Consider the following 24709-nt stretch of genomic DNA (forward strand, 5'->3'; position numbering starts at 1 on the left):
CTCCTGCACATCCCCTACTGGGGATGTGCCCACAACAGAGGTGCAAGCCCTTGACCCGAATTGAACCTGGGACCCCTCAGTCCATAGGCCGACGCTCTATCCACTGAGCCAAACTGGTTTCGGCTAAAAATATTTTTTTTTTAAAAGATAAAAACATAATAAGAAACATTGATGAGAGAAACATGATCTGCTACCTCCTGCACAACCCCCACTGGTGATCTAGCCCAAAACCCAGGCATGTGCCCTGACTGGTAATCAAACTGTGACCTCCTGGTTCGTGAACAACACTCACCGGCCGGGCTAGAGCGTCATCATTTGTACTTCCTAATGGAATAATGGGTTTTGGCATTGACCCTCAGTGTTACTCAGTGAAACAGGCAAACATCATGCACCTAACCCAGCCAGTGTAGTTCAGTGGTTGAGCATCCAACTCTGAACCAGGAGGTTGTAGTTGTTTCAATTCCCAGTCAGGGTACATGCCCGGGTTGAGGGCTTGATCTCCACTAGAGGGCGTGCAGGAGGCAGCGATCAGTCATTCTCTCTTATTATTGATGTTTTTATCCCTCTCTCACTCTCCCTTCCTTTCTCTGAAATCAATTAAAAGGACATATTTTTAAAAAAGAATTTGAGCAATTAAATTTTAAAAACAATTCCAAATCCTAGCTGGTTTGACTCAGTGGATAGAGCATCGGTCCGCGGACTGAAGGGTCCCAGGTTCAGTTCTGGTCAAAGGCACGTACGTATCTTGGTTACAAGCTCGATCCCCAGCCCTGATCAGGGTGCTTTCGGGCGGCAACCAATTGATGTCTCTCTCTCACATCAATGATTCTCTGTCTCTTTTCCTCCCTTCCACAAAAAAAAAAAAAAAAAAAAAAAAAAAAAATCCAATGGAAAGTTATCCTCCAGTGAGGATTAACAACAGCAAAAGCCAATAATATCTCAATATTCGTCCCCATTAATTGTAACACTTTTACACTTAATATTTGCAGGAATATTTCATTCAATTAATTAATTCAATAGATCTCTATGAAGCAGGTGTTGTAATTGATGTTAATTCACAGTGGTGAACAAAGTAGCCAAGTTTCTTTCTGTCATGGAACTTAGAACTGATGAAGACCCCAGTAATAGATATGTAACTTCAATTTTGTGGTAAGTGCTAAGGAGGAAGCAGGTGCGGCAGTGCTAGTGAGGGAGCTGCCTACAGACGTGGAGTGGCGAGAAGGGCCTGCCGGGGGCTGTTGGCTGGCATCGTCCTGTGCACGGAAAGGCTGCTGCTTAGATTCCCAGTCAGAGCACGTGCCCAGGTTGCAGGCTCAATGCCCAGCAGGGGGTGTGCAGGGGGCAGCTGATTCATCTCCTTTCGATGTTTCTCTTTTCCTCTTCCCTCCTCTTCCTCTAAAAATATTTATTTAGAGAGAGAGAGAGAGAGAGAGAGAGAGAGAGAGAGAGAGAGAGAGAGAGAGAGAGAGAGAGAGAGAAGGGCCTCTCTGAAGAGTGACATTGAAGCAGAGACCTTAGGGTTGGGAAGGAGACCGCCAAGTGAGAAGCTTGGGCGGGGCGGGGCGCGGTGGAGGTGCTAGTGTGTTGTCGAGGAAGGAGGAAGTTGGAAGGCCCTGAGGGGGAACAGACTTGGGTATTCCCAAAACTTTAACTGGTCAGTGTAACTGAAGCCAAGCCAGCCAGGGGAAAGCTGGATGTGGAAGGAGAGACAGGACCCAAATGAAGGTTAGAAATTTGGATTCATTTCAGTGTGGTAGGCAGAGGCTGCTGAAGAGTTGAAGCATTGTAAGCCTGCACCATAATTTGTTTTTTCAGTCCCTTGTACATATACGTGTAGATTGTTTCCAGTTTTTCAATAACAGTGTTAGAATGTGAGCTTTGGAGAACGGAATCCTATTGTTTTGTTCATTGAATAACTCCATTACTCTTTCACAGAGCCTGGTACAAAATGAGCTTTCAGTAAATATTGGTTGAGTTAATGAATGCTGCAAAGAATACTTGCATATCTTTGTACATTGTCCTCTTTATTTCATTAATAGTACTTTTTTAGATCTGAAATTGCTGACTTAAAGGGTGTGTATATTTAATTTTTTACTTTTTAAATAAATTGTTTTCCAAAAAAAGATTATACTAATTCATGCACCCCTAAAAGCATTTTTTAAATTTAAGGCAAAACATTCATTGTTCTTAGTTTGTGTAATAAATAGGTCTGAGAGTGCTAGGTGAATCAGTTTCTGGGATGGTTGGAGATATTTACAATTCCTGGTCAGTTATATTTTTCTTCAAGGCCAGGGTTTTTCTCCTAGGCTGTAGACTGCTGAAGACAGAGACTCTGCTTCTTTGCTTTGCCTCAGTTTCCCCAACACCTTAACCCAGTGGGCGGTGTGTAGGGCACTCAATGAAGACTATAATAATGATTTTGTTGCCACCCACCACCAGAGGTTTCCAGTGTTGGGGAGTGAGCCTGCAGTGGATGAGTAGTGAGTATCCTAAAAATCAGGGTCTTTTTTTTTAAACTAGTGAAATGGCTCTGGCCAGTATGGCTCAGTTGGTTGGAGTCTTGTCCCATGCACCGAAGGATCATGGGTTTGATTCCGTCAGGGCACATGCCTGGGTTGCAGGTTCAATCCCCAGTTGGAGAGCATCCAGCATCCAAGAGGCAACCAATCTCTCTCTGTCTATCTCTCCCCCCCCTAACCTTTCTCTCTAAAATCAATAAAAACATATCCTCACATGAGGATTTTAAAAAATCAGTGACATAAATTGTCAGTGTTATAAGAAACAATTACAACCCAGTGCTTACAGGCACAGGTCCTAGAGGAGGTTTATTTCCTGGTCCCACCACTTACTGTCTTGGGTATGTCACTCCTCCATTTCCTCTTCTGTAAGATGGGGATAGTAATAGAATCTTCCTCATGGGGTTGTGAGAATACAGTGAGTCAGTACATGAAAAGGGCCTGGAATTATGCTTGCATCTTCAGACTCAGTCCATGTTAAGTATTCTTATTATGGTTCTTATTTGGATAATCATTAAGCATGTTTTTCTCTTTCTTCTAATAGCTGGAAGAAAAACTCAAAGAAAAGGTTGATGTAAGTCTGACGGAACGAATCAATCTGACTGGAGAAATGGACACATTCAGCACGTATGTACCTCGCACACACGTGCTCACGGCCTGCCCTGTACCAAGCAGCATGTCTCAGGCTTTAGGTCACTACAGAACCTCAGAGGTTTCCAGGGCCTTCTGCTGGATCAGGATCGTTCTCCACAGCCACCGAGAACCATTAGAAGCTGGTGCAGCTGCGTCCCTTTCAGTCTCCTCAGATAGAATCATTTGTAGCTTCCAGGTTTTTATTGTCTCACTAATCGAATAACAAAAAGAAGAAAGCCCCCCTGAGCATCCCTGAAGGAAGGTCAGATCCAGGGCCTCCTATCTGCCCCACTAAATCCACGGAGGCCAGCCCCACTGCAGTGCTGCAGAATATAAAGCAGCGCCCCAGCGGGTTTGGCTCAGGGGATAGAGTGTCAGCCTGCGTGTGGACTGAAGGGTCCCAGGTTCTATTCTGATAAAGGGCAGCTACCTCGGTTGCAGGTTCCATCTTTGGCCCTGGTAGGATGCCTGCAAGAGGCAACTAATCAATTTGTCTCTCACATGGATGTTTCTCTTTTTTTGTCTCTCCCCCTCCTTTCCACTCTAAAAAAAAATAATAAAAAACAATGGAAAATATCCTTGGGTGAGGATTAAACAAAATAATTTTTAATAGAATATAAAACAGTGACTTTCAACCTTTTATCTCCTGGCACACATAAATTAATTACTAAATTTTTGCAGCACACCAAACAATATATTATATTTTTTATTTATTTACTTATTTATTTTTTTGCTGATCTGACAAAAAAGTAGGTATAATTTGATTCATTTACACCAAAAGTCTATTGTGTTGGCTGTTGTCATTTTTTTTATTTGCCAATCTAAGGGGAAAGAGGTCCGTACCCCTGGCTAAATAGGTATTATATGTTTTAAAAATCCTTGTAGCACACTAGTGTGCTGTGGCACACTGATTGGAAATATCTGGTATACATTGTAAGCAGCCAGATTTTAGCTGTGTGTGTGTGTGTGTGTGTGTGTGTGTGTGTGTGTGTGGGCGGGGGAGGGGGGTATCTGTCTAAGAAGTTCAAACTGAAAAGCCTTGTCGAAGTGGTTCTTTCCCTGGCGTTTCTTAGCAGTATTTTTGCTGTGGTCATTACATGAGATTGGGATAGGCTGAGCTTTCTCATCACCACTTTTTGAGGAAAAATTAAAGTTTTCTTAAGTCGTTTCCTCTCCTTTGTACTTTGGGAGGTAGGAGTGAAGAGAGATTCCAGGTGCGGCGAATAGGAAGAATTTTGTGTCCTCGGTGAGGACACTCCTAAATAAGACCAGGACAGGCAGCAAGAATGAAGAAAGAGCCCAGTGTTCCTCGTTGTCACTCACTCCCTTTTGAAATGAAACTCACGTGCACTGAGTTTCTGATGAAATGATGAATCTGTTTTGCACGGGTGCCTAAAACATTCGGAAGGGCTGCGCCATTTAAAAGTCCTTTTGGGGAAAGTTCTGACCTGCGAACTTGTTTGACTTGCAGTGTCATCTCGAACAGCATCCAGTTGTTGGTTCAGGACCTGGATGCCGCCTGTGACCCGGCCCTGACTGCCATGAGCAAGGTAAGGGTTTGGGGAGTGTTCTTCCGGACGACCGAGGGTGACCCCAGGTGGTTCCTGTCAGCTCCTGCCTGAGCGTCTTCAGGCTCTTCGGTGCTTAGAGTGTCTGTCAGGAGGAGATGGAGGAGCTCGAGGGGTTTCCCAAAGCTCTCAGTTTATCTGTACCTTCGGTCCATCTCTTGTCCTCTTTAAAAAATACATATTTTTATTGATTTCAGAGAGGAAGGGAGAAGGAGAGAGAGAGGAACTTCAATGACGAGAGAGAATCATTGATGGGCTACCTCCTGCACACCCCCTACTGAGGATTGAGCCTGCAACCTGGACATGTGTCCTTGGCGGGAATCGAACCCGGGACCCTTCAGCCTGCAGGCCAGTGCTCTATCCACTGAGCCAAACCAGCTAGGGCCCATCTCTTGTTCAAAACAGGGTGCAGATGGGTTTGGTAAGTCTAAAGATGTTAACTTTGGTTAGTGTCTGATACGTACTGATGAAAACTTAAGTGGTCTCACCACAATAGGTGCTTTTGTTAGTAACTTCTGTCTCATCTTCTTTGTTGCCCACTGAGAGGATTTTCTAATTCTTTCTGAGCTCTGGTGCCCTCGCAGGATTGTTTGATCAGGTTGTGGGCCCCAGTGATCTATTATCTTAGCAGCCTGTCAGTTAGCTCTCAGCCCTCCTTTGACACCGACCACATGCTGCCTTATACCACATGTCTTTTATGTACGTGTGTCTTTTCTTCCTAAAGGGATGTAAATTCCTTAGTGCATGGACCATATAGAACAATTGATTAATTGAGTTGGAACAGGCAATTCTTTATTGATTTATAAGCCAAACAACATGAAGCTATCCACTGTAGAACCTTCCAGAATTGGGGTCAGCAAACTGCAGCCTGTGGGTCAAATAAGGCCCACTGCCGTTTTTTGACATGGAGCACACATTTTGTGTCCCTGGTAAGATCATGCCATGAAAATTAGGCAGATTTTTGTCCTGAACATCCTTATATTGATTTTCCTAAATGGAAACTGCATACTTTTGCATATCAAATAGGCTCACTTCAAAAACAACCCTTGAGACCATTAGCTAGAATTTTGTTTCTTGAGTTCTCATGATGATGAGTATTTTTCCAATATTTCTTATTACCGAACATAGCTGGTGCTTTCTCATCATACCAATCTTTCTTAGAAAATGGATCGACCTCCCTAGCCAGTTTGGCTCAGTGGATAGAGCGTCAGCCTTCAGATTGAAGGGTCCCGGGTTTGATTATGGTCAGGGGCATATACATCAATTGCAGGCTAGATCCCCAGCCCTGGTTGGGGCATGTGCGGGGGGCAACCAGTCGATGTGTCTCTCTCACATCGATGTTTCTCTCTCTCTCTCCCCCTCCCATTCACTCTCTCTAAAACTCAGTGGGAAAATACCCTCGGGTGAGGATTAACAGAAAAAGAAAATAGATTAACCACTTTCTTCTTGGCTCCCTTTTTGCCACCTTTGGTAAGTCACTTATTCTTGTCGATTGCCATGGTGCTGCTCAGAGAGCCGAAAGGTGCAAATAAAGTTTTAAATAAAGGCATACATAAAGTTTTATTGGAACATAGCCATACTCATCTATCTATACAGGGTGGGCCAAAATTAGGTTTACAGTTGTTTGTATGGAAAAATATACAGTAATTAATAAGTAAGAATATAAGAATAAAGTCTGGGGGTGGGTCAGAAGAGATCAGCCAAAGAACTTGAATGCATATATGTATGACCCAAGGCCTGGGGTGCGGGGTGGGGGTGGGCCAGAAAGGGTCAAAGGGAGAAGCATAAACTCTGTGTTTCACATTCTCACAACTGCAAACCTACTTTTGCCCCACCCTGTATATTGTCTGTGGCTGCTTTTTGGCTACAGGAGCAGAATTAAGTAATTGCAACTGAGACCATATGGCTCGCAAAGCCTAAAATATTTACAATCTGGCCCCTTGCAGAAAAAGTTTGCCAATGCCTATTTTAGTCTTAGACTCGTATAGCATTCTTACAAATTCTGAAGAAAGAACTTCTCTGGGGTATACTGGGCAGTAGCAGACCCAGCACAGTGGAAAGAACACTGGCTTTGGAGTCAGACAGACCTAACTCCCCTCATTTCTCCTCAGCGGGTTTTGAGCAAATGACTTAACCTCTCGGGACCCAAGTTACCTTCTCTGTATGTGAAGTCAGGCATCTGCTTCCGGAGTTGAGGATGGAGCACAAAGAGAGTGACTGACCCGGTGCCAGTAGATGCTAGTCCTCTCTCCTCTCGTCAGGAGGAGTGGCTGTGTCGTGAGGTTTTGTTAGCAGACATTTGGTCTGAATTTGGGTTTGTAGTAGATTGTAAATATTTAACAAAAATAGGATTAAACCCGAAGCTTGGGCTTCGGGGTTTTATGAAACTAAGTGGGGAGTCCTGAAAAACTGATGTCACAGCTTTTCTATTCAAGAGGTGGATTCTGTCGCCATTCCTGGCGATGTGCATTTCCAGTATTCTCAGTGTTCACAAGCAGAAAACTCTGAGCAGGCAGGTCGAGGCTCACCCATTTTCTTAAAGGAACATGGCTCGGAAGATCCATTTTGTGGCTTCATCCCTGGCTGCTGGTGAACACTCACTGTATCCTGAGCATGATCCTTTCCAGCTGCCATCTCTCCTGAACTGCCACACACTGTAGATCGGAATGCAGCTGGCGAAAGAATTTTTACATTTTCCAAAGAAGAGGAGGTTTTTTTTTCTTCTAGTAAAACAACAGTTGGAGGGGATTTAACACTCCAGGTGTTGCTTATATGAACTGTCAGTTCACTAGGTGGGTTTCCCTCAAGCCCCTAGTCCTTAGCCCTACCGCTCATTTCTCCCCCAGACCCACACCAGCAAATACTAACAGAGACCATACCTCCCGAATCTTTTGTTTATGTCAGAGGAAAACCACAGGCTTGGGAACGCAGCGGCTGGGAGGCTATGGCTCTTTGTCTGAGTCTCCTGGAGTTGTAGCAAAATGAAATCCATGTGATGAAAATGACTAGATATAAACAAGCCAAGTGGTCACAGGGTGATTCAACATACACTGTCTGTTATTGGTGCCTGCATCCTGTTTTGCGTAGTTTCTTCTAGGATTTTAAAAAACTTTTGTAATCATGCTTATTACTGTCTGTGATTCCATCATTTTTGCTGCTAATTGAACGGTTCACATCAGACTCTACCCAGCACGGTGCTGGGAGTTGCAAGGCCAGGTTCTTAGATTCCAGAAGGTGTGGGGCAAGAGGCGTGTGAGATGAGAGAGATGCCCGAATAACTGCAGTATAGGACCATAAAAAAACCAGTACCGCAGGAAAGTACAAAATAGTCCCTCTTTCAAAGAGGGGAGAGTTTCTGTCCCGATGGGGAGAGGAGAAGAGCCTTTGAAAGGAAGTGGCTCATCGTTTGTCCCTGCACTACTTGGTTCGTTCGGCAGCGCCTGGGTATGTGCCTAAATACAGTCTCAGGCCTCTTTCACTTCCCTGAATGCATTCCTCTTTTGTAGTTTCCATGCCTTTTCTCATTCTATTCTTTCTAGAATTCTCTTTCCACTATTGTCTGCCTAGTGAGCAAATCCTTTAAGAAATGTCTGCCCCCTCTTTAACAATTGAGGTAGAATCCATCCTTTGAAAGGGTATAATTCCGTGTTCACAGGGACATCCATCCACCACCACTGTCTAATTCCAGAATGTCTACTACACCAAAGGGAAACCTCATTCTATTAGCAGTCACTCCCTGTTACCCTGACAACCACTGATCTACTTTCTGTCTCTATGGATTTGCCTATTCTGGACATTTCACATAAATGGAGTCATACAATATGTGGCTTTTGTGACTGGCTTCCTTCGATTAGTCTAATGTTTTCAGTGTTCATTCATGGAATAGCATGTATCAGTACTTTGTACCTTTTTATGGCTGAATAATATTCCACTGTACGATTATACCACATCTGGTGTATCCATTCATCAGTCCCTGGACATTTGGGTGTGTCCACATTTTAATTATGAATAATGCTATGAATATTCATGTGTGAGTTTTTGTGTGAATATATATTTCCAGTTCTCTTGCATATATCATACCTAAGAGTGAAACTGCTGGGTCATGTGATGGCTCTCTTTAACATTGGGCGGTATTGCCAAAGTGACTGCACCATTTTGCATTCCTACCAGCAGTGGATGAGGGTTCTCAGTTTTCCATAACCTCACCAACACTATTTTTTTTAATTATAGCCGTTATAATAGTGAAGTGGTATCTCATTGTGGTTTCAATTTGTATTTGCTTTTTTTTTTTTTTTTTTTTTTTTTTTTTAATTGATATTTTACAGAGAGGAAGGGAGAGAGATAGAGAGCTAGAAACGTCCATGAGAGAGAAACATCGACCAGCTGCCTCTTGCACACCCCCTACTGGGGATATGCCCGAAACCAAGGTACATGCCCTTGACCGGAATCGAACCTGGGACCTTTCAGTCCGCAGACGGACGCTCTCCCACTGAGCCAAACTGGCTTCGGCTGTATTTGCATTTTCTTGATGACTAAGATGTTGAGAATCTTTTCATGTACTTATTGACCATTTGGTGTATCTTCTTTGAAGAAATGTCTATTCAAATCCTTTGCCCATTCCCCCCCCCCCTTTTTTTTTTTTTTTAACATGTTCTGGGATACTTTTCTAATTGAGCTTTTTCCTCCAGTGGAGGGGGTGGGAGGAGGTGAAGCAGGGGAAGTGCCTCCTGACACCTTGCCATTGCCAGGAGCCCAAAACCTGGGTGCCCTGGAGGCCAAGAAGGGAGAGAGGGCCAAGGGGATGTGCAGGTGGCTACGGGGCGCAGAGGGACTCCGAGGGAGGTTTCTAGGGACCAGTGAGAGCTGGATACACACCCTGTAGGCAGCACATTGCCACTTATGGCTGCCCGGCTGATTCTGGCCAGATACACAGCAGGGAAGTGGGGTAGGAGGGGTGGAAGGAAGAGATAAACGAAGACAGAGGGACAGAGACAGAGATAGAGACAGATAGAGACAGAAGGAGGAAGGAAGAGAGAAACAAAGAGCCAGGGACATAGCAGATGTAAGAGGTACGGAAAGAAGGAGGGAGAGAAAGAGAAAGATAGAGAGAGAGAGATACTTTGCCCATTTTTAAATTAGGTGGTTTGCTATTGTTGAGTTGTAAAAATTCTTTTTTATAGTCTGAGACTAGACCACTAATTGAAATAAAATTTGCAAATATGTTCTTTTTTTCTGTGACTTGTCTTTTCACTTTCTTGTTTATGAACTTTGAAGCACTGAAGTTTTTCATTTTGACAAAATCCAATTTATCTATTTTTTCTTTTGATACTGTGCTTTTGGTGCCATAAGACACCATTGCCTAATCCAAAATTACATTTTCTTCTAAGCATTTTATAGTTTTAGCTCTTACATTTGGGCCTTCTATTCCCTTCGAGTTAATTTTTATATATGGTGTGAGGCAAGGATTTAACGTCATTCTTTGGCATGTACACATCTAGCTTTCCCGGTACCATTTGTTGAAAAGACTTTCCTTTATCCTTTCGACACTCCTGTTGAAAATCAGTTGGCCATAGATATATGAGTTTACTTCTGGACAGTTAGGTCTCTCCCTTAGATCTATCTGTCTGTCCTTAGGCCAGTGCTATACTGTTTTGTTGCTTTGTAGAAAGCTTTGAAATCAGAAGTATGAGTCCTCCACATTTGTTCCTTCTCGAGATTGTTTTAGCTGTTTCAAATCTCTTGCCGTGTTACCATGTTTTGCCTTACCAGAGTGTCTTTCTCCCTCAAGACACCACAGTATATAGACTACCTCTCTATTTTGTTATACAGCTATTTTTCCATTTCTGCCTCTCCTATTAAGCTTTGAACAACTTGAAGCTTATTCCATTTTGGGTCTACATAGCATAGCACAGTCCTTGCTTAACAGTAGTACAGTAAGTCCTCACTTAATGTTGCTACTTTAAATGAAACAACTTACAATGAAACCAATTTTACCACAAGCTAATTGATATAAACAAGAGGTAAGTTCCTACCGCATTGTAACAAAACCACACCGAATGACACAATGTTATTTGAGGACTTGCTGTACTCCCTGAATGACTTTGAAGCTGAAGAAGGCAGGAAGAAGAAAGAGCTATTGGTAAAGTTTGTAGACACCCATTTGACGAAGAATGTTGACAACAAAGAAGTTGGGTAACTGTACTGAACTGATGGAGCTGGGTGCAGCGGGGAGACTAGAGCAGGAGACGTGAGTGTCTTACAGGGAGTGGCACCTGGCGCTGACTGAAGAAAGGTTAGAATTAGGGGATGCCCACACCCACCTATTAGCTCCCCCAGGTGTGGGCAAGAGCCCTGCTGCTGGAAAAGGAGAGGAAAAGCCGAGACCAGTTTGGCTCAGTGGATAGAGTGTTGGTCTGCAGACTGAAAAGTCCCGGGTTCGATTCCGGTCAGGGGTATGTACCTTGGTTGCGGGCACATCCCCAGTGGGAGGGTGTGCAGGGGGGCAGCTGATAGATGTCTCTCATCGATGTTTCTAACTCTCTATCCCTCTACCTTCCTCTCTGTAAAAAAATTAATAAAATATATTTTTTTTAAAAAGAAAAGGAGAGGAAAACACAGAGGGCAAAGTTTAGCAGAAAACATATGCACAAATGGCCTTACTGTAAGCAGGCCAGGCCCATGTGGAAGAAGTAAAAATACAAGAGTTTAGTGGTTTCTCTGAAATTGTGACTTTGAGATTATAGTAGTGTTGCTGAAAAGTGATGTTAAAATTACCTTTCAGACCCCTTTTCCCTCCCACATTGCATTATTTTCTTAGTTGAGCTCTGTGAGATAAGTTAAGTCACTTGTCCATGATCTCTTAGCCAGCAGGTGGCAGAACCAGGATTCAAACTCAGGTCTCTCCGCAGCATTGTACCATGTTCATACATACAGAATCGGAGTAAGTCTTTTGGAATATGTGGAAACTGAGGCAAGGCAGCTTAAGTGATTTGCTTAAAAGTGGAAGAGCAGTAAGTGTGTGCCCAGCACTACGAGGTTCACAGCGTGTTCGTGCTTCCTTGGTTATGAGCTCTTCAGGCATTCCCCACATCCTGGTAGACAGTTCGTCTTCAGCTTTTCTTGGTCTGACACCATGACTTCCCTACAGGAAAGAAAACAGGTTGAGCAGCCAACCCAAGTATTCCAGTCTGCTCTGTGTATTTCTCCCTGAAGATTAATGAGTAATTATCATCTGGTGTGTTTGTTTTTGTTGTTGGTTTTTTTGTGTGTGTGTTTTTTTCATAATATACCCAAGGCCATAAAGCTTTATAATAGTGAAGCACGAAATAAAATTAATTCTCCTGATTCTTGAAAAGGGGAGTTGTTTGAAGTATTTTGGTGGAAATAGGAAGAGTTCTGTTTTTTAAATGTAAATTCTGTAAATCTTTAGAAATGAGTATGTCTAAATATGGCCTTACAGGTAGGATTTCCCCCCCCCCCCCCCCCCATTTATGGCTCTCTTTAAAGCAGGTGTGGAGAACATTCAGCACGTGGGCCACATAAAGCCCACGAAATCATTTGGTCTGGCCCTACCAAGGTATTAGGGGTGAGTTCATCAGACGTTTGGCCAAAGATAGCAGGCTAGTTTTTAAGTTGATCGTTTTGTACGGCCTGAGAAAGATGCCCTAAATATCCAATGGCCCTTGGCATAAAAATGGTTCCCCATCCCCATCCCTGTTTGAAAGGGACCGGTGGGCCCCTCCCTGTCCCTTTTCCTAGGGCTGTCCACATCACTGGTTGAAATCTCTGAAATCAAACCTGCTTAGCTTTTTGCTCATTAGAGGTAGTTTTAGAAAAAAACAGAAAGAAGAAACTGAACAAATTAAATATTCTTACAGTCTAGCATGTAATTTCTATTAGATTTCAAGATTGTGAACATGTACTAATTTAGAAGGTGGTGTTACCATCCCCCGAAGACATTCTGAAATAGCTAGAACAGCCCTCAGATCTGTTCTTTCTCCCTCAGCCATTAAAGTGTAGATCTGTCTCAGGAGGCCCACAGGACCACTCGGTTAAGAAATCCTCCGGTTCACTTTCTACCCTCACTCAGGCATCCCTCCCCTTTTCACAGGAGAGGGGTTTTTCATTATGACCAACGCAAGTCACCGTCATTATAGAAAATACAGATATTTAAAAAGAAGAAGATTTAAATCACCCATAATTCCAATTAGTGGATATATTTCAGGTTGTTTTTTTTTTTTTACAAATATATATTTTTCAATAAGTTCATACAGTACATACTGTTTTATGACCTGATTTTTCTCATTTAACAGGTCTTAATAGTTTTCTGTGTCATTTAATCTAGAACTGCAATATTATTGCATAGTATTCCATAGTACAGAGTAGTATTTATTTTTAAAACTGTAGCAATAGTTAACATTAGCTATGGAGTTAATACATGCCCGGCACTATGTTAAGAACATTTCATGCATTATCTTTCAATAGCTCTATGAATTTTAGTTATTAAAGCAAACTAGATCTTTTCACATGTATTCCGAATGCAGACACTGACGTGGCCAGTGGTGGTCAGGAGAAGTGAGTTCGCCCCGGCCAGTGTGGCTGGTTGAGCATCGTCATCCCGTCACACGTTTGATCCCTGGTTAGGGCAGCTGCCCACGTTGCGGGTTTGATCCCTGGTCGGGGTGGGTATGTGAAGCAACTGATGAATGTTTGTTTGTTTTTTCTCTCTCTCTCTCTCTGTCCTTCTCCCTCTCCTTTCCTTTCTCTCTAAAACCAATAAAAACGTATTTTTAAAAAGGGAGAAGTTAGTTCACCAGCAGGAACTTGCAGTCCCACATCCCATGTCCCCTGCTCCGTCTTGCTTCAGAGTTGCTTTGAAACCAGTGACGGCATGTCATCGCCTACTCTTGTGGTCTTCTATTCATGGAGAACCGTAATGTTCAGACAGTTGTTTATGCGCTCTTTGAGATGTTGAAATGCAAAATGCTGCCAACGTGGAAAACAGTAGTCACTCCTGGAAGCGCGTCCTGTCGATCGGAGGGTCTCAGCTCCTTTCCCGGTTACCGTGTGCCCCTGAGCGTTCCGCTCCGGGGCCGCAGCGCTGGGGAAGCAGGTGGAGTGTAGACACGGACAGTTCCTGTCAGCTTGGGCCTCGCTCCCTGAGCTCATGTAGTCACCTGGGATGCCATTGTTTGGACGGGGCGAATCTCTAACGTCAGATGGAAAAGGAAGCCTCTTGAATAAGATCAAAGAGGATGAGGGAAACATTACACATAACCAACACGTTAGAATATAAAGTCAGTTCATACTAGACTTTCCATTCTTTCTCCAGTGTTTGATTCTAATTTCCCCCAGTAAAAACTTAGAGACCTTTATATCCGGGGCCTCACTGTGAAAACTTGCTCAAGACCTCTTATCTCTGGGCCTTGGTTTTCTTACCTGTAAAGCGAAGGGGGAGGCTCCTTCCTGCTTTTTTATGGCTCTGTGTTTATATATATCTGAAGCTTTTAGAGGGTAAATATCTGCTGATTTAAGGAAACATTAAGACAAAACATAAAGTCCTTGAGCTTTGTGTGCAGTATGCTTCCTTTAAACAGCTTCTCTCCGTCTGGAGTTTTCCTCTCCCCCAGAGCTCTATAAAAACAGCGCTTTCTTGCCAGAGACATCAAGGCCTCAGAACTACTGCCCTCCTTCTATGAACATATTATATGGTTTGTGCTTGGCTTGGGATCTTTTTCACAGACAGCCCCGCTCCATTCCGAGAGGCTGACTCAGCAGAGTTCCGCCGGCCCTTCCCAGTATCGGCGGGATGGGAGTGCCACCTCTGCCAGCCTCTGGCAGGCGATGCTGCCTCTCCTCTCCCGTGCGGACCCACGGGGAAGAGGCACCACGGCGTCGCTTCCTTCTCCATTTTGTACATATAGATATATATTCTTTTATTATTTCAGAGAGGAAGGGCGGGGAGAAGGAGAGAGAGAAACATCAGTGATGAGAGAGAATCATTGATTGGCTCCTCCTGCACGCCCCCTAGGGGGATCGAGCCCGCCACCCGGGCTTGTGCTCTCCATCGGAATCCAACCCAGACCCTCCAGTCTGCAGGCCAACACTCTGTCCACTGAGCCAAACCAGCCAGCGCCCTTTCTCCATTTTACTGTACATGTTTTCCCGGCTTCTCCTCAGGTTGTTGGAGCTTGAGCAAAGCAGGTCTCATTGTCCGCAGCCCGATTAGAACCCGCATCGTCCTCTCAGTGCTGCTCCTCCCGCCGCCCTGCCATCCACACAGTCCCTGGGCCTTTTCCTGCCCCTCCCCTGTCACTGCCTACCCTCTGGCCTGCTCTCGGGTTTGCCAGGGAGCCCAGCATAAGGTTTTGGGAGTAAGGATCTGGATGTTTTATTGTGGAAAATGCCAATAGCATACAGTAGTAGAGAAGTCAGTATACTGAACCTCCTGTACCCGTCACCCAGCTTCACCAGTCTGTCTCATCTACTCCTTCCAGCCCCAGGCTCTTTGGAAGCAGTCCTCACATCACACATCATTCTGGTTTCCTTTTTAAAAACTCCTCCTGTCCGACTGGTGTCGCTCAGTTGGTTGAGCATCATCCCATGTACCGAAAGGTGGTGGGTTTGATTTTCAGTCAGGGTGCATACCAGGTTGTGGGTTTGATCCCCATTTGGGGTGCATGTGGGAGGTAACCAATCAATGAGATGTTTCTCTCCTTTCTCTCTCTCTCTCCCTTTCCACAGTTAATTTTAAGAGCTCCTCCCAGTTTGCTTGAGTGAAAGGCATAAGTTAACTCTCGTCCAGGTTTCATTTCATTTACCCCAGCACTTTTCTGGTCTCCCAGTCTGCTCAGAGGTGGATGTGCCTCCCTCCCCTCCCACAGTCCCTGCTGGTGGGACAGCTGACAGGAGAACAGGATCCAGGCCACCTGCCTGGTACGGGTTTCTGGCCACTTAGATGGGAAGGGAGGCTGCTTCAAGCATGAGGGGGACAGGGTTGGAAAACATGCCTGAGTCACACCTCACTGTCAAAGGTCAGGTAGGCGCACTTGTTTTGATTCACAGTCAGCCACTACCAACTGGGAAAGACATGTTCCCCGAAACAAAATGGCAGCCGTGACAGCAAGCTGTGGCCTCTTTTCCACTCCCGGGCCCTTTCCTGGGAACAGGTAAGGCTGTCCTCCTGTGAGGCATCTAAAGCTTGTCCCGTCCTGTCTGTTTTCAGATGCAGTGGCAGAACGTGGAGCACGTTGGTGACCAGAGCCCCTACGTCACCTCTGTCATTCTTCACATCAAGCAGAACGTGCCCATCATCCGTGACAACCTGGCTTCAACCCGGAAGTACTTCACTCAGTTCTGCATTAAATTTGCAAAGTAAGTCCCGGGGCGTTCTCATCGCTGGGTTATTTGGGGCCATTGCTCATGATCCAGGTGTCCCCACCTCCGGCTAGGGCTTATTCTGATTTTGGCAGGCAAACTAATTGTTTTGTACCCAAAAAGAAGCATAGTAATGAATCCATTAAAGTCATAGATAACAGTAACAGCAATGCCATCATTGACTACATCAAGGCAAACAGAAATGTGATGAGGGGATCCTGTTATTTGGAATTATGTGGACATAACCGTGTCCCCACCCCCGGTGTGAATATTAAAATTCTTTTCCAGTGATTTCATAGGCACATTTTGTCTCTCCCGTGAGATTATAAGCTTTTTAAGGGTAGGAACCATGAGTTCTGTTCCTTTTGAGTCTTCTCTTCCTCCTTCCTCCTAGTAGCTATTACCATTTGGGCTCCAGAATTGACCCACTTGTGGATGTCCTTGAGTCCAGGGAAGGTACTAGAAATTAGGGCAGGAGAGTCAGGAAGCAAGCACCGAGCTTGTCTTCCTACTACTTCCTGGGGTGCAGCCGTTCCTGGCGTGGTGTGTTGAAGCCGGGAGACAGTTCAGTCAGCGTCTGGCTGCAGCGCTGTTTCCCCCGGGGCCAGATAACGCAGAGGGTCAGCGCCTCCTCTGACCAAGGATCAAGCACGCACTTGGCAGACTCCTCAGGAGAGGGCTTCGGGACGGTCAGCCCAGGCCGAGCTACTGTGTTTGGGCTGTTCTCATCCAAGTCCCACAGGACGATTTAGGACTCCAAGTTTCTGTCCTCCCCAAATCTCTCCCTGTTTGTATTCAATTAAGGCTTTTCTTCTCCCTCACAAACAAACCCCTGAGGAACCACAATTATGGAGTGGTTATGGCGTCAGCTTCAGTCTCCAGTTTGTCAAGGAAAGATCGAGTGGCCTCTCCGGGGAGGCGTTAATGTCCGCAGCACGGCGACGACCCGGATTGACATTCCCTCGCTCTCTGGGTGCTCGTTAGTGTGCGTTGAAAGTGTGGCTGATAAATCACACGGTGACACTCCGAGGCCCCTGGTAGAAACAGTAGATCTGTGAAAATTTACTGTGGCCAGAAGTCTCCAGTGTGGTCGCATGGGGGTCTGGCTGAGCTCACGTTGAGTGCACTCACTCGGCTGGTCTCAGAGCCCTTCCATTCTATTGCTGAGCCCACACTGGGTGAGCTGGGAACAGGGCGCCCATCTCTCACATCTGGAAAAGTTTAACCTGCGATCTGGAAAATGGCTTTCTGACTTAATCCATGGTGCCCTCTCATCCTTCTAGAATCCCAGTAAAAGACTAGAAACCTCAGAGGTGGAGGTGTCCCTAGCCAAGAGCAATAGCTGCCACCCCCACCCCTGCCCCCAGGGGATAGAGAAGCGCTTAGCAGTTACCCACCCCACTGCTGGGACCTTTCCTAAAAAACATATGTCCCTGGTCTCCCTATTTTCCTCACCCAACCCAGTAGACTAGCAGACACAGCCAGTTCAAGGATACAGCCAAAGCCTACTCTAGTGTGAGGTGACATAGGTTACAAACTCTGTACCATTGCCATTAGTCATGAATTCAGTCTCACTTTCTCATTTGGCCTGGCTCTGGTTTGAAGAATCCCTTCTAAATAGTCCCTATTCTCTCTCCTGATCAGCCATCTCTGGAGTTTAAGTTCCTTTCCCTTTAACCTCCTTTCCTGTCCCCCCAGTGCAAAGCCATGCTGTCTTCTCCTCCTCCGTTTGGTCTCTGCAGCCACAGCCTTTCCTGGTCAGACATCGGGGTCACACCCCTGAGGCCTGGCTGCTTTGGCTCAGTGCAGAGAACGTTGCCCTGTGGACTGAAAGGGTTCCAAGTTCGATTCTGATCAAGGGCACTTGCCTGGGTTGTGGACTCGATCCCCAGAAGATGGCGTGCAGGAGGCAGCCAGTCAATGATTCTCTCTCATCGCTGATGTTTCTATCACTTCTCCCTCTTCCTTCCTCTCTGAAATCAATAAAAATGTAGTTAAAAAAAGAAAGATCACCCCCAATTGAAACTACTAAGTGACTTCTTGTCTGCTAAGCTAATTCTCCTCTGTTCAGTAATGGAGATAATAAGACAGATCTCTTTATAGTCATTGGGGGGATGAAATGAGAAGTCAGGTGTAAACTTCCTGATAGAGTGCTCGTACCAAGCTGACATTCAAAAAGTGGTAGCCACTGTCGTTACTATTTAGTATTCATTCAACATGCATTCAGTTGAGTACCTGATGTGACTCAGACACAGAATGAAGCGCTTTGATTTAATAGATGTCATCCCTATTTTCATTTGCCTCACAGTCAAGTAGAGGGAAACAGACATGTGAGCAAATAAGTATAATGAAGTATGTTAGATGTTAGATGGGAGGTCTGTGGTGGAAAGAATCCTGTGACTGAGGAAAGGTTTCATAGAGGACATGTCCTTACACGAGACCTGTGTGCACTGACCCACAAGGCCGCGGAGAAGAGCGCTCCAGGCAGCGGGGTGGTGTAAGCACCGGCACAGGGGCAGTCAGCAGCCGGAGAACTGGGATCTGCAGGTAGTTCAGCCAGTTGAGGCAGAGGGTGCTTAGCACGATGAGGCTGGAGACAGTCTAGACAACCAGGAAGGCCTTGTCTGCAGCCCTGCAAGAGTTTTCATCAGAGGAAGGTCTTGGTCAGATTTGCATTTGAAATAAATCCCTTTGGCAGAAGATGGATTAGGAAGGATGGGGCTGAAGGCTGGGAGAGCAGTTAGGAAACAATGGGAAGAGCTCCAGTGAGAAAGGGCAGCAGCAGTGGGAGTGGTCAGAGGGTGGATGTGGGAGTTCAGGGAAGAGCTGGTAGCTGATTGGATATGGGGGTTGAGGGCAGGGGAGCTGTCTCATAGCACTCGCTAGGTTTCTGGCTTGGGCGAGTGAGTAGATGAGATCCAGTCTGCTGAGCCTGGATTCCGGGGCGGGGCTGTGTTGTGGATGTGCTGGGGTTGAGGTGTCACTGGGCCATTCCAGTGGGATGTCCGGTAAGTCATTAGATACTAGAGTGGACACAAGTGGACAGGAAAAGATGTAGAGAGATCGGAGAAGAAGGAAGTCACAAGTCTGAGCAAGATTTGAAGAGGGAGAAGAGAGGTGCTAGCCAGCCTTTGTCTTGACCTACAAATCCTGCTTTGTTGCCATTGGCCTCCTTCGGTTTTGGGTAAGGTGACCAGACATTCTGCTTTTGGTGGGACAGTCCCGATTTTTAACAATTTGTCCCGCGACCCGCGGCATTTTAATAAAGTCCCGACTTTCCAAAAATCGGGACTTTTTTAAAGCGCCGCAGGACAAATTGTTAAAAATCGGGACTGTCCCCCGCCAAAAGCAGAACATCTGGTCACCTTAGTTATGGGCCTTGTGACACCTCCAGCTCTGTCACTCTGGACCTGGCCTTGGTTAAAGGCGTTTCTAATTTGCACACTTTCCATTCTGCACCAGCACAACCAGCTTTTCCTACTCAGGCCTCTGCAGTTTTTTCTTAAAAGCCCCCCTGACCTATTAAAATTTCATTGTCTTTTTCCCCAAACGAGCATCATTATTAGTTCTCTTGACTCAGGTTGCCCTTCAATTCCCAGTAAACGGGGGGAGATCAGATATTCCATTCCTGATCTGACAGCTATTTCCCTAACAATCATTTCCTATTTTTGCATTTAAGATCCCATAGCTACCTCATGTATATGGCACTCTCATATCTGTTAGGATGTTTTCAGTTACCGGTAATAGAATCCCTGACTCGAACTGACACAAACAGAAGGTAAACTTTTCATTCCATATGAATGCAAGGACAGTTGGGTCAGTGGCTCATTAAGGACCCAGGTTCTTGACCCTCCTCTGCTCTCCTTGGGATCGGCTTCATCTTCAGAATAGCAAAATGGCTGCTTCTATAACCAAATACAGGAATACCCTCAGGAAGGAGAGAATCTTGCCTCAGCCATGCAGTAAAGCCCTTCCCTCCGGTCTGGCTGGGCCGGCCTAGATCATGTTTCCATCTCAATACAACAGCAGTACCAGGGGAGTCCCGCACTCTGACTGGCGGAGGCTCGCCAGAATCCAGCTCTGGCGTTTAGGAGGGATCAGCTTTCCCCTGGCATCCCAAGGCCCTGGGTGCCTACCCAGAGCCAGGGCTTTGGCTGGGGAGAAAAAGAGAGCAATGGATGCTGGTAGGCCACAGCCTTGTCTACTTCACTTCTCAGTTCCCTGGTGGAAGGAAGTGGGGCCTGGAAATTTTTTCCCTACACGTCTTTACAGAAGACAGAATTAACCTAATTTGCCACTTCTCTTTTATCCACAGCTCCTTCATTCCCAAGTTCATCACCCACCTCTTCAAGTGCAAGCCAATTAGCATGGTGGGAGCAGAACAGGTGAGATGAAATTGGTATAGGGTCTTTTCTTTCTGGCTTTGGTTGTCGATCAAACACATATCTTCCTAGTACAGATCTGCTCTGGAGAAATGAAATTGCTAGTTTCCCCTAATTGGGCATTGATAGATTAAATCAGTCATCTGTTTATTTTAAAAAAAATTTGTTGAGCACCTACCAAGTACCAGGCATTGTTCTAGGTACAGGGTTAATGCCACAGTGAGCAAGACGGAAAAGATCTCACCTTTATATTTACATTCTAGAAATGTAACACAGATAATATACAATTTAACAAGAAATTAGAAGATAAGTACGCTAAAGGGTATAAATCTAAGTTATGTGAAAGAATATTTCAGCATTGGATGATCAGAGACGGCTCCCCTGAGAGCTGGGGCTGGAGAAGGACGAGGAAAAGTCCGCCGGAGGGAGCAGCAGGGGCTTCGATGGTTTTGGATTCCGTGGCTGGGGCCGAGACCACTTGAGAGTAGCAGAGAAAGGCTTATCTCTCTGGCATTGAGAAACTGTCCACCTCCCCCAGGAAGCCTTCCTTGATTAGCCCCACTCCATTCACCTGGGTTCTGCGCCTCAAGACACCTCTTCATAGGCTGTATCAGTTCACACTAATGAACTGAGTTACAGGCTACAGCAGAGTCATCTCTTTCAGCTCCCACCTCCTCAAATTGCCCGAAGTGTGAGCCGTTTGAGTTCAGAGAGCAGTTTAAGCTACTTTCAAAGAAACAATAATATTCAGCCCCTAATTCTCCAAAAAGTATCTCCTTACATACACACTAATCATTTACTAGTATTGATCATAAGTGATTCTGATATATTCATTGAAATAAGTCCTCTCCTGGCCTCTACCTAGCAATACTTGGTGAACCTATTTCTGTTACTTTTTTTATATTTGAAAGAACTCAAAATACATTCTTAAGTTAGAAGGTTATATAATTCAGGCCATTTCTAGAACTCCTGCTCTTCCATCACATTAGTCACCTTGGCAGAGGCTCGGTGACTTCCCCTCACACCGGGCTCTTGGCTGTGCTGGTCCGGCATGCGTCAGGAAGACGGCAAATGGGTATGTGCCCCAGAGCATCATGGGTCTCTCATGAAGCATCAAAGCCAGAGATGTGATCTCTGTGAATGTCAGGCATCTCTCGAAACTGACAAGTGCAGTGTGTTTCTGAACTCTGTGAGTGAGTGGCCTTCCTCGGTTATGAAAAGGCGGGGTGGTGTGAGCATTAAGGTCATGAGCGCCAGACTCACAGAGGTCACAGAGAATCCCCTCTGGAGCGTAGCAGCTGCTTGTCCGTCGGCGAGTTCCTGAACCTCCCAGCACGTTCCTGTCCTCATCTACGAGATGGGGATAACCCTAGTGCCGTCCCCAGGGCGGCTTCGGGGATCACACAGATAACGCACCAAGTGCACTGACCAGTGTCTGGCCCAGGACAAGCCCTCCCAAATGCCAGCTCTCACTAAGTTAGCTTCCTCAGGCCAGGGCACGACTTTGTTTCTGCTTTCCCTTCCCACCTCCCTGCAGAGGAGCATCCAGCCAGTGTTCGCTGGCTGGCTGCTGGCCAGCTTTGACCAAAGTCAAAAATATAAAGGGGTGGCTAAAAGAAGGTTTACTGTTGTAATACAGTAATTAATAAATGATAACACAAGAATAAACTTTTATGTACTCAAAACTGGAAACCTACGTTTGCTCCACCCCGTATTGTCTCAGAAAAATGTCCCGGGCGGTTCCTACACTGACTGTGTCTGTAGCGTGTCAGTGACTCTTGCATGTCATAAGCATAGAACTAATTCTCCCCATTAGAATCAGCCTAATGGCCCTACATGTTGTCTCATTAGCACATGTTTCATTAGCTCATGTTGACTGGGAGTTGGTTCTGCTCTCCTCACTGTGGTGTGTGATCAGAGAGGATGCTGAGCGATTAGGCCGGTGTATCTGGAAGAAGCTTCAGCATTCTCAGTTACTGGGCTTCTGTCTCAGACATGATGAAGCCACTGGGACACATTTGACTCGCTGGGAACATGTTTCCAGCGAGAGCTTCTTTGCCCAGGCCTCGCTAGCTGATTTAGTGTCTGATAACCCTGGTATTTTCATATCGTCACATAAATCCAATATCATATCTATTTTCCCCAGACTTTCTCTTCTTTAAAGGGTATGTTAAAATAATCAGCTCAGATTCAAAGCTCATATCTTAGAAAAATATCAATTTAGCCAGTCTGGACTCCTGCTTTGAGATATGAATGAGAAAACCATCTGTGAAAGTAGAGTTTTACTTTCTCAGACCAATATGAGTGGGTGGTGAGGAGCATGGACCTCACCAGGCCCAGCCTGGGGGAGGGCGTGGGTGGGGACGGAAGGGCAGCGAGCTCCTCGGAGGAGTCCTGTGGGAAGTGCAGGTTTAGCTGGGTCCACGCTGGCTCTGAATGTCTGGGCTTAAAAATCCAAGCAGCCGTGTAGCCAGAGGTCTGATCAGCCACTCGGGCAGCAGAAGCATAGGGATCAAGAAGTTACAAGGAGATGTTCAAAGGCTGAAACACTGCCTCAGGTCTTGTAGTGGCTGGAATCCAAGCTTTAATAAAAGCTGTGGAAAGAAAAGCTAAGGTTTAGCCCAGTCTCCGCTGCCTCTAGATCCTAACTGTAGATTCTACTTTAATACTTGAGCTGAAAATAGGGACGGAGACCCTTCCCTCCTCTTTCTTCTCTCCCTGATGACTGTATAAAGTGAATTCTTTATCTGGGGCCCGGGAGCCCTCTTGAGCAATTGTAAGGGCATGTAGAACTGAGCCAGACTGGTATTTATGATGCTTCGTGCTAGTTGTGATTTGCAGAGAATCTTGTGGGATTTGCAGGGTCATTACTTAGTCTTATGGCCATGGTATCTGCGACTGAGTGCACAGCAGAAATGGAATCCATTCAAAAAACTTACCATAGAGGAAGCAGCACTGGATGGTGTAGGGAAGAGAACCCTGAGACTTGGGGGCCAGTGTTCCCTCTGCTGTCAATGGTCCCTTTATCCCCATTCTGTCCTCCCTCACCTCCTTGCAAACACCATTCTGCTTTCTGTCTCTGTGACTGTGACTGCTCTAGGAGCCTCATATAAGTAGAATCACATAATGTCTGTCCTATGGTGTCTGGCTTATTTCACTTAGCATGTCATCAGGGTTTATCCATGTTGTAATATGTTTCAGAATTTTCTTTTTATGGCTGAATAATATTTCATTTTGGTCATACTTTTAAATTCATGTAATTCAAAACCATTTGAAAAAAAATATGATTAAAAATATATGTTTAGAGAAATTTTTAGGCTTTTTTAAAAAATATATTTTATTGATTTTTTACAAAGAGGAAGAGAGAGGGATAGAGAGTTAGAAACATCCATGAGAGAGAATCCTCGATCAGCTGCCTCTTGCACACCCCCACTGGGGATGTACCCGCAACCAAGGTACATGCCCTTGACCAGAATCGAACCTGGGACCTTTCAGTCCGCAGACCGACGCTCTACCACTGAGCCAAACCGGTTTTGGCTAGGCTTTTTTTTAAAGCCAAGCACCAAGGAAAGAAAAAGGAGAATCAGGTGATTGTACACATGGCTGTTGGAAAAATTGGAAAGTACAAATGGCTATTCTCAGGGCTATTTCTTCTCCGTAAACCTCCTCCAGGTGACAGTGTTTTTAAGCACTCTTTTAAAAAACAAACAAAACATGTATTCATAAAATTTAATTCCCATATACACAGCAGATTTTTAAAATCTTAAAGTAGAGACACAAGGAAATTGTTAAATCTGTAAATGGTAAAATACAAAAATCTTAGGAAAGGATATGGATTACATAGATAAATTCAGTTGTCAAGATTGTAAGATTAAGAATTGTGGGGTCAGCCGAAACTGGTTTGGCTCAGTGGATAGAATGTCGGCCTGCGGACTAAAAGGTCCCTGGTTCGATTCCGGTCAGGGGCATGTACATTGGTTGCGGGCACATCCCTGGTAGGGGGTGTGCAGGAGGCAGCTGATCGATGTTTCTCTGTCATTGATGTTTCTAACTCTCTATCCCTCTCCCTTCCTTTCTGTAAAAAATCAATAAAATATACTAAAAAAATAAATAAATAAAAGAACACTTTGCTTAAAAAAAAAAAAAAAAAAAGAATTGTGGAGTCATGTTCATGGATTGATAGAATCAACATCATTAAAATGTCCATACTATCTAACACAATCTATAGATTCAA

General features: G+C 45.1%; 1 protein-coding gene across 1 annotated transcript in view; it reads left to right on the plus strand.

Moving 5' to 3' along the window:
* The window catches only part of VPS53 (VPS53 subunit of GARP complex), a 138000-nt gene that overhangs the window by 102144 nt on the left and 11147 nt on the right, over nucleotides 1–24709 (plus strand). The window contains exons 16-19 of the mRNA XM_084862898.1: nucleotides 3061–3143; nucleotides 4621–4699; nucleotides 15942–16090; nucleotides 20409–20478. Coding sequence (XP_084719024.1) covers nucleotides 3061–3143; nucleotides 4621–4699; nucleotides 15942–16090; nucleotides 20409–20478 — 381 coding nt within the window. The remainder of the gene's footprint in view (nucleotides 1–3060; nucleotides 3144–4620; nucleotides 4700–15941; nucleotides 16091–20408; nucleotides 20479–24709) is intronic.

Source organism: Pipistrellus hanaki (assembly GCF_964339955.1).
Source record: "Pipistrellus hanaki genome assembly, chromosome: 16".
NCBI classification, from domain to species: domain Eukaryota; kingdom Metazoa; phylum Chordata; class Mammalia; order Chiroptera; family Vespertilionidae; genus Pipistrellus; species Pipistrellus hanaki.